This window comes from Anolis carolinensis, chromosome 1 (genome assembly GCF_035594765.1).
Source record: "Anolis carolinensis isolate JA03-04 chromosome 1, rAnoCar3.1.pri, whole genome shotgun sequence".
Taxonomy (NCBI): Eukaryota; Metazoa; Chordata; class Lepidosauria; order Squamata; family Dactyloidae; genus Anolis; species Anolis carolinensis.
In genome coordinates, this window is record NC_085841.1 from 106,923,424 (window position 1) to 106,933,951 (window position 10,528).

The following is a 10,528-nucleotide window of genomic DNA, read 5'->3' on the forward strand; positions in this document are numbered from 1 at the left end:
CATTCATACCTGCCGCACCAAGACTATTAATTGCTATTCAAACTGGCCAACCAAGGATTCTGCAAGGTAGAAAGCAGAAAGGCTTGCAATCAGCAAGGCTATTCAGTGCTGTTCAACCTGGGCAACCAAGATTTTCCCTAGATAGAAAACCCCCAGGCTTTAAAGCCACTAGGCTATTCCATCCCATTCAACCTGTCCTAGCAAGGATGCCCTATGTAGAAAGCAGCCAGGCTTTTAAGCTGCAAGACTATTCAGTGCAATTCAATCTGGCCAAACAATGATTCCCCTACAAAGAAAGTAGCCAGGCTTCAAAGCGGCTCTTTGATTGAGGGTGCTACTCCAGCTACTCCAGAAAACGGCCAGGCTTTGTGGCTGCAAGGCTATTCACTGCTATTCCACCTGCCCAACAAATGATTCCCATAAGCCGCAGCAACGCGTGGCTGGTCAAAGCTAGTAGCCTATATGTTCTAGTATGGAGGGTAGTCATGCCCTGGTAAATTGTAATAATGAAAGCAGTGCCTGAAAATCAACTAATAAGTTTTTATATTATCACTGAATGTTAGATTTTTTAAAAAAACTTATGCCAAAGAATTATACAGTTAGATGTTATGATGTTTTAACTGCATTTTAGTTGGTAAGTTTCATTTGTATGCTCTGGTCTTTGCCCCTCCTGTAAGCCGCCCCAAGTCCCTTCAGGGAGATGGTGGCAGGATATAAAAATAAAGTTGTTTGTTGTTGTTGTTGTTGTTCAGTTGAGAAACAGACATGGATAATATCTTCTATACCCAGATTTAAGACAGGACCTAGCTGTAAGATCTTTTAAAAATATTTATCCAACCTTTCCTTAGAAAGCTCTCATTAAGCTTTAGGTCTTAAACTGTTGATTTCTAGGTATCAGACCACAATATACTGTCTGTACCTGTGTGGTGGTTTGCCAGCATTAGCAATGACTGTGGATAGGATTTAGTATCTTTTAAGACAAGACTCCTTTCAAGAGTGAAACAAAACCCATAAAAGGTCCATTTCCGATCTAAAACTGAAGTTGCCAGTCACACTGAAGGGAGCATGTGAACAGGACTGCTTCTTCAAATATTTTAGATCATATGGAGATATAAAAGATACTCATACAGATCAAACTAACATTTCAAAATTGAGATAGAATATAATTAGTAATAAGTAGTAATAAAAGGAAGGAGCCCCTGGTGGCACAGTGTGTTAAACCGCTGAGCTGCTGAACTTGCTGACTGAAAGGTTGGCAGTTCAAATCCAGGGAGCGGGGTGAACTGTTAGCCCCACCTTCTGCCAACCTAGCAGTTCAAAAACATGCTAATGTGAGTAGATCAATAGGTACCGCTCCGGCGGGGAGGTAACAGTGCTCCATGCAGTCATGCTGGCCACATGACCTTGGAGGTGTCTACAAACAATGTCTGCTCTTTGGCTTAGAAATGGAGATGAGCACCAACCCCCAGAGTCAGACACAACTAGACTTAATGTTAGGAGGAAACATTTACCTTTAGTATCAGCTACAGATTGCAACATTCTGGAATACGTGCAGGAAGAAAAAGTACCCGTATGATTGCTAGTGTATGGTTAACCATTTGGACCAGAGTTCTTTGACTTTGGCCACTGAATCAAAAACACTCTTTTGCCGTTTCCTGTCTGGAGTGAGAGTTACAACAAAGACTTTGTCAGAATTATGCCCTTAAGTGCCTTGGCTTCTCACCTACATGGTCATCACATCCTAGAAAAATAGGAGTGAACAGATAAGGGACAAAAGCAAGTATTTTGACAGAATCTCTTTTGTTGTTCTTGAAGAGGCACTCCAAAGTTGCTAAGTTTCAGCGTGGCTTAATTTTAAAATATAGTTCCAATTGATCAAGAACTTTTTAAAAACTTGAGAAAACTAATCTCAGGGAACTCCTGAAGATTGCCAAGTAGAACAGATGACAAGATAATTACTGCCTTTTTAAATAACATTTAAGATTCCTGCCGCTTTATTGCTGTAAAAAAAACTTCAGAGTGTATGTAACTTTACATAAGAATTTGAACTTTTGGCTAATTATCTGAACTGATTCTCTGAACTTTCTGTGGTTGGCCTTGTCAGTAATTAGCACTTCAGTGACTCACTCATTATGGATTATGTTGGGAAGATTTAATTCAGAATGTAATTATAAGTAGTTTTCAGTGGCTTATAGAAGAATACTTTAATCAGCATGGGCAAGGCTATTTTTTCTAATTTGGACATAAAATAATCTTTGTAAAGCATGTGTAGTACCCTTGAGGGGTTTCATGTTTGTTTTATTTGTGTAGAAGTAGTCAAATAAGAGGCTAGAAAATGAAATATTTATGGTAACAACTCTAGCCATTGTATTAAAACAAACAGACCCATTGAATCTTATAGAAATGTAATGAAATCCCATCTCTGTGTGTTGAGCGCCACATTCGAGGAAGAGTTCAGATTTCACTGGAAGAATAATTCAGAAATGATACACCCTCTTGACCATAACAACAAAGCATCCTGTAGCGCTTTAAAAATAAACAATTCACTGTAGCACAAGCTTACATGGATATAGCCTATTTCAAAGATCCACAAAGTATTATCCAGAATTTTGGGATATATTCAGAATACAACATTGTGTCAGGATCGTAGATAGCGAGGTTACTTAACATTTTGAAGGGCATTTATACTGTCCTTTCACAGACTGGATGCAGACATCACAAACATCCAGGTAAACCTATTAAAACATGTTCTTTGATAACCATTAAGGAAAGATAAGGGGCAGATTTTATATTTTGTGTCAGAAACGAACCGAGGGTACAGTAGTAATGTATTTAAAAACACAAACAAAGTTAAAAACTTGACATTATACTAAATGTCCTTTGACCAGTAGCTGGCTACTTGGGGTGCCTCTGGTGTTGCTATAAGAAGGTCCTCCATTGTGCATGTGGCAGGGCTTAGGCTGCATTGTAATAAGTGGTCTGTGGTTAGCTCTTCTTCACACTCATATGTCGTGGACTCCACTTTGTGACCCCATTTCTTAAGGTTGGGTCTGCATCTCGTGGTGCCAGACCACAGTCTGTTCAGCGCCTTCCAAGTCACCCAGTCTTCTGTGTGCCCAGGAAGGAGTCTCTCATTCGGTATCAGCCATGGCTTGAGGTTCCGGGTTTTAGCCTGCCACTTTTGGACTCTCGCTTGCTGTTCCTGTAGATGAAAGGCTGGAACAAATTTTGTCCAAGAGATTCTAACCAGTTATCTCAACTTGCAACCCTGCCTTGGGCTATTTGCGAGGCTATCAGAGTCCCACTGCTTCAGTAGGCAATGGCAGCTAAATATTTCATGCTAACCAACAAAGTACTTATTTGCCCAATTAAGATTCATTTCCCTGTGGCCCTCCAAAAGTGCCAGAACAAGGGTAAGAAGACTCTAAGAAACTCAAAGTTACATCACACAATGAATACTTTTTGTTCAAAAATAGTATTTTAGCCATGTCCAAATTATGCAGATTCAAGCTTCATCAACTGATCTATGAAAACAATTTAATTGGATAATTTTTATTTGATAACTTATTAGAACAATGATTTAATTGACATATAGTAACATCTTCCAATGCTGATTGTATGTATGGTATTCTCAGGGGCAAAGTTAGTATTGAGTAGGATAGATGCATTTCGTATATCTGATACTCATGGATTAGAATCACCTACAAAATGTAATAAAAGGACTAGCCCAAGTGAACTTTCTCACCAGAATTGAAGGAAGGATTTCTCTGTCTTTTTCTCTCACAGTTCTGCTGTGGTTATGACTGTGGTTTCCATATTCTAAGGCCAAATGAACGACAGGACATAAAAATATTCTGGATCCCATTCTTGAAGTAGGAATGATAATATTGAAACTCACAATTTCCTGAAATTTCTTAAAATCTTGTATATCAAGCATTAGGGCATTACAGTTGTGATGGGTGGAAAGTACAATATATAGATACAGTGGAACCTCTGCTTAAGAGCATCTCAACCTAAGAGCATTTTGAGTTGCTTTTGCTCGCCCCAGGTTTCACTTTGACATAAGTGCAGCATTTTGCATTAAGCTCTAGCGCCAGAGGGAGTGCTAATGTGAGAAGGAGTGCTAGCACGAGAGTGCAGCACTTTAAGGGAGCTGCCTTTGTGCCTCATGCTCTTGTCCACTTTGGGAGATTGCTGTCTACTTTGGTCTTGTCCACTTCAGGGGTTTGCTCTTGTCTGTTTTGAGAAAGTTTGGGTTAGTTGATTTTGTGTGGTGTTCATTCCTGGTATGGAGAGAGAAAGGGAGCAAGAGAGGGAGGGAGGCTGGAATGAGTAAAGTATGAAGAAAATGATGCTTCCCCCTCTTTAGTTTGTGCTTTGTGCTTCCTTTCCACAACTTTGTGGTTCTACCATTTTAAAGTTTATCTTTTTGGGTTTTTTTATTTCATGTGGATGTCCATTCATACATTATTTTTATTTATAAAGTACATTTTCTTATTTTAAAAAACATGTAACAAAAATGGAGGGTTTGGGGAGCAGAATAGATTAATAGCATTTAAATGCATGTTAATGTCCAATTTTGCTTTGAGATAAGAGCATTTCAGTTAAAAGCTCGGTCACAGAATGAATTAAACTCTTAAATCAAGATATATTGACCATTACAAACTATGGTTTTAAAAAGTTAACATTTCTGAAGTTTCAAAATGAATGGGATAACTAATGTATTTCTTTTCCTCTCATTTGTAAAGAGCAGAACTTTGGTTGAGGCTGAAAGGTATTTCAAAGTACATGTTTTTTTCTTTCTTTTTTATGAAGGCTTGGCATTTCTTGTCCCACCTGCCAGTAATAGAAGTCAGTCTGATTATTAAAGGTTGTTGGGATGATGCCGTTCAGAAACAGAAGGAGTTACCTGTGTCAATGTTGGCAACTAGCATGCGGGATGACAAAAGGTGGATGAAGTTGCATGCAGATCAAGAATACATGCTCCAGATAAATCTGCGAAGACCGCATTTCGGTTATGTTAAGGTAAAATACTCACTATTGTGATTTTTAAGTTCCTCCCATCAATACCTGTTGCTGTATTACTCTTTTATCTTCATCATTCATCATACCATGACTACATCAACTGATTTTCCTATGCTTAAAAAGTCACACAGAGATAGATAATAATTGGTATGTTCTGAACCCTTGTTTTTGTAAACCCAGTGGAAATTCGGGATTCTGCCATCCAGTCCCACTTTTTCATCATATCCACTAAAGAATGTGAAAAGACCATACAGCAAATCAGTATATTTTTATTAATATGTGTACATTTTTTGTATTTAAATATGAAGAATCAGTTTTATATAGGTCATGCTGTATTTATTGGAAGAAATGGTGTGCTAGTTCTCTGTCTCCATCAACCACCTTCATCAACAGAAGCCTGCAGAATAAATGTGAGGCTCAAAGAGGGGAGAAATAAAGAGAACAAGACCCACTGCACTAACAGACTTCCACTAAGGCAACCTTTGGAGTTAACCTGCTCTTAACTGGTACTTTCCTTCCATCCAGGGCAAGCAAGACAGCAAAGCAGTTGCACCTCGGTTCCCTAAGACCAAAGATGAAGGATGGTTCTTGATCCTCGGCGAAGTTGACAAGAAAGAACTTATTGCTCTGAAACGAGTTGGATATGTCAGAAGTCACAGTGCAGTCTCAGTTGCTTTTTATACCCCAGAAACCCCTGGAAAGTAAGATGGTGCAGAATAATGATAGCTTGAATGTTTTTTTTAACTTTACCTTCTACAGAGAAACAAACTGATATCTTTTTTCCCTTTACAGGTATATTTACACATTATATCTTATGAGTGACAGTTACCTCGGAATGGACCAACAGTATGACATTTTTCTGAATATCATACCAGCTAGTACTTCTGCGCAGGTCAACACAGAAATCTCTGACGCCTTAAATGACCTGGGTCTGAAGTAATAAGGCCTATGTACTCTCTCCTGCCAGCATGTTCATTCTGGGAAAGAAAGACTTGCCTTGGCACAATCACCATCCAACTTTGACATCTAGAAAATTGAAAATGACTGCTTTATTGATTCTGATGACATGGAATTAGCCACAGTGGCCTTTTACCTGATTAAAGGGTTGCATTTTTAAAACAAAAACAATTAATTGAATGTTCATATAATATGTGTCTGTTTTCCTGTTAACACAAATGCCACAGTTTGGTTTTGGCAAATTGATAACTGAAAGGAGTATTTTAATTTGAAAGCTCTGCCATTTCTACTAGAACACGTGGAATTGTTATTTTTACCACTCCTTGTGATTTGAAAACATCATCTGCTGATGAGTAATGCAGCTACATACAGCTGGAGCCTGAATTCTTGAAGAGCCAGTTGTAGTCCAGAATAACTCTTTTGGAGTATGGATGCCTATTGAACACAGCCACTCTGTGTCTATGCCTCTTGTCTCCTTTTTAATTTATGAGAACTAGGAAAAAGAAATATTGCTGAGAGGTATTGCAAGCATTTGAATTGAGACAAAATGTGACGAATGTATCCTCTATCATCTCAGAATTTTCTATGTAAACTAGGAGGATAGTAATAAAGTTCAGCACTTAAGCACATTATATATTTGGAAAGTTATTGTACCTATGAGCCTTTTTACAGAATTTCAGTACACACTGTGCATTTCATGGATTCTGCCTTTCAAATTACAAAGAGAGGGTCTGAGTTGATTGCTGAGTTAAAATTTGGAGAGCTGGGTATCACTACTTTCTTAAGAGTTTCCAAATGCCTTTCAGGATGCAGTGCTCTCACAAAATAGTTTACAAAAAAAAATCAGAACAGAAAACACTAACAAAATAAACAAAAAATACCCTTTACAATGCCATTTAATTAAAACCTTCAGTGCACACTTCACATTTGCAGGATAACTTAATGTAATATTTTATGTTCCAGATATACTACTGTGTTTAGCTTTTCTTCTCTTTTTTAATTTCTTTTCCCTTGCTTTCTTTCAATCATTTATTCTTTGAATGCATTTTTATTTATGTTCAAAATACATCTCAGTTGGATAGAAAAAAATTATGGTATAAGCAGGAAAACAACTTAAAAGGAAGAAGAAAATAACCACATTAGTCATAAGTTTCTATAAAAGTTCAATTATAATTTTCATATATACACAATTTGTTCAAATATTGCAAGCATTGCTGAATCATGGGTGGGGAAAAAGTATATTTCCAATAATGAAGTATCAGTCATTTCACAATCAAAAGGACATAAAAAATTCACTTCCATTGGCCAATTTTTAATTTCCAAGGAAAGATGAATAATTCAAAAGGAACATGCACATCCCTGAATATCAATAAACTTTCCAAACCAAATTTACTCACATGATTACTTTCTCACAAAATATAGCTATTTTAGGACAACTCCAGTCAAAAGGAAATAGCAATTATGTGTTTTTAACAAGCATTTTTTTTTCACAAATTGGAATCTAAGACCATTGGATGAGGAATTGACCATATCACTTGCGATGATAATAAAGACGAGGGTAAAGGATCTTGGAAAAATACATCTTATTGAATGTACCTATCAAAAACTCCAGACACCACTTGAACAGAAGATGTAGAGAGAGGAACTAAAGAAGTTTGGGAAATCATTATACTACGAAAATGTGATTTTTCACAAACTGGAAAATGTCACTGAGGTGTTGTCATTTTCAAGACAGGAGATAAGTTCATTTTATCTTCTGATAAGTTCAGAACATAGGTTCATTTCCAAGAATGTGTCTAGGGCTTCATGATTTAAAAAATAAGCAGATTGGTGGGTTACAAGAGCACCCCTATTATATAATATAATAATAATAATAATAATAACTTTATTTTTATACCCCACCCCATCTCCCCGAATGGACTCTGGGCGGCTTACATGGGGCCTTGCCCGACACAACAATATAATAACAGCCACCAGACAATAAAACAAATATCCCAACAATAAAACATCAGCATCAATAAAACAGTCATAAAAATCAACATACAGCATAAAATGTTAAAAACAGGAGACTAATACACGGATCTGGGCCAAAGTGCAGAATATTTCAAAATGGGGAGAGGTAGTTTCACAGCTAAAATAGTCAATAAAGTGCAATGTAGTAATGGCAAAGCATCAACGATCGAGCTATTGTTGAATGGCAGATAAATCGAACCTACAACGATTAATCATTGAAGGCCTTTTGGAAGAGCCAGGTTTTTAGGCTCTTCCGGAAGGAGAGGAGGGTGGGGGCCTGCCTGATCTCCCTGGGGAGCGAGTTCCAAAGCCAGGGGGACACGACGGAGAAGGCCCTCTCCCTCGTCCCCACCAACCGCGACTGCGAGGGTGGTGGAAGCGAGAGGAGGGCCTCCCCCTACGAGCGAAGAGAACGTGCAGGTTCATAGGGGGAGATGCGGTCTCTAAGGTAGGTGGGTCCCAAACCGTTTAGGGCTTTGTAGGTGATAACCTGCACCTTGAATTGGGCCCGGAAAATAAACAGCAGCCAGTGGAGCTCCTTAAACAGAGGCGTTGAACGCGCCCTGTAATTTGCTCTGGTTAGAAGCCTGGCAGCCGAGCGTTGTAGTAATTGTAATTTCCGGGCCGTCTTCAAAGGCAGCCCCACGTAGAGCGCATTGCAATAATCCAGTCTAGAGGTAACTAAGGCATGGACCACCATGGTCAGATCAGACTTCTCGAGGTATGGTCGCAGCTGGCGCACAAGTTTTAATTGTGCAAAGGCCCTCCCGGCCACGGCCGACACCTGGGCCTCAAGAGTCAGCCCCGAATCCAGGAGGACCCCCAAGCTGCGGACCTGCGCCTTCAGGGGGAGTGTGACCCCATCAAGCACAGGTTGCCTCCCAATACCCCGATCAGACGTACGACTGACCTGGAGGACCTCTGTCTTGTCAGGATTAAGTCTCAGCTTGTTCGCCCTCATCCAGGCCAACACAGCGGCTAGGCACTGGTCCAGAATCCGAGGGGCTTCCTTGGATTTTGGTGGAAAAGAATAGTAGAGTTGGGTGTCATCCACGTAGAAATGGCACCGTACTCCAAAACTCCGGATGACCTCTCCCAGCGGCTTCATGTAGATGTTAAAAAGCATGGGGGACAGAATAGAACCTTGCGGGATCCCACAGGTCAATGGCCTGGGGTCCTAGCAGGTGTCCCCCAGCTTCACCAACTGGGATCGGCCCTCCAGGAAGGACTGGAGCCACTGCAATGCAGTACCCCCAAGGCCTATCCCAGAGAGCCGTCCCAGAAGGATACCATGGTCGATGGTATCGAAAGCCACTGAGATGTCCAAGAGAACCAGCAGGGTCACACTCCCCCTGTCCAGTTCCCTGCGGAGGTCATCCACCAAGGCGACCAAAGCCGTCTCGGTACTGAACCCAGGCCTGAAGCCAGACTGCGATTGGTCCAGAAAATCCGTATCTTCCAAGAATCCCTGGAGCTGAGAAGCAACCACCCGCTCCAAGACCTTGCCCTATTAGATCACCAGTTGCTTTCAGTATACAGAAGCCATTGCGCCAAAGGCTGCCTCTGGGACGCTCTCAGTGAAGCTCTCACACAAGGGAATAGTTTTTCCCAGGCACATTTTCTTTCAGTATAAAACCGAAAGACAATGACTGTGCAATAGTCTCAAGTTGCTTTGCAGAAATAAACCTATTCTCATCTCATTATGTTGAGCAACTTGTCTGCCCACTGTGGTTTTTTGTCTATCTGCTGTGGCTAATAAAATGTGTTTGTTTTAGCCCAACTTGAGTTTTAAAAATTTGTGACACTAAACCAGCTAAAACTAAATTGATCACCCAACACTTCTGTTGAGGAGTTTTTGATTCTGCAGACCCATAGAGGAACTAGCAATAGGATGAGGTTCAACAACTGTGCTTTTAAGCGAGTGAGTATAATTTCTGTGCCAGGAAATCTTTTGAGAGGGATCTCTAGCAAGCCTACCACTTAGATCTCTCTGTCAGTTGCTTTATAGAGAATGGCTTACTTGAAAGAGGAAATAATCCTTATACGGGAAAGATTCTACACAGAGATTAAGAGTTTTGGTTCATGTCTCCTAATGAAGCTTCAGACCTCCTTGTAACTTGACTCTTGCATTCTTCAAGTCAATGAGTCCTAATGAACAATTTATCTGATTCTGTATACCTGGAAAATTACAATCTTCTCTGCTCTTGGCAGTTGAGCACAAGCCTCTGCTGTACACTTTGTATTGCCTAGTCATTTTCATTTTCATTTAGTATAACTTTGTAAAACACATGTGCACTTACTCAACCTCATCTTATAAAACCCATCATAATTTTAATATGAATGATGTATTTGTAATTAATACCAAGTACCCTGTTTCCCCTAAAATAAGGCATCCCCGAAAAATAAGACCTAGTAGAAGTTTTGCTGAATTGCTAAATATAAGGTCTCCCACAAAAGTAAGACCTAGCAAAGGTTTTGTTTGGAAGCATGCCCGCCAAACAGAACACCAGAGCATGCAGGATTGGTAAATGTA

General features: G+C 39.8%; 1 protein-coding gene across 1 annotated transcript in view; it reads left to right on the top strand.

Annotated features, from left to right (window-relative positions):
* Nucleotides 1-6,614, top strand: part of ascc3 (activating signal cointegrator 1 complex subunit 3) — a 370,189-nt gene extending 363,575 nt beyond the window's left edge. Inside the window, exons 40-42 of the mRNA XM_003215509.4 lie at nt 4,816-5,025; nt 5,551-5,726; nt 5,818-6,614. Of these exons, the coding sequence (XP_003215557.2) occupies nt 4,816-5,025; nt 5,551-5,726; nt 5,818-5,965 (534 nt within the window). The 3' untranslated portion in view covers nt 5,966-6,614. The remainder of the gene's footprint in view (nt 1-4,815; nt 5,026-5,550; nt 5,727-5,817) is intronic.
* Nucleotides 6,615-10,528: the final 3,914 nt, after the last annotated feature.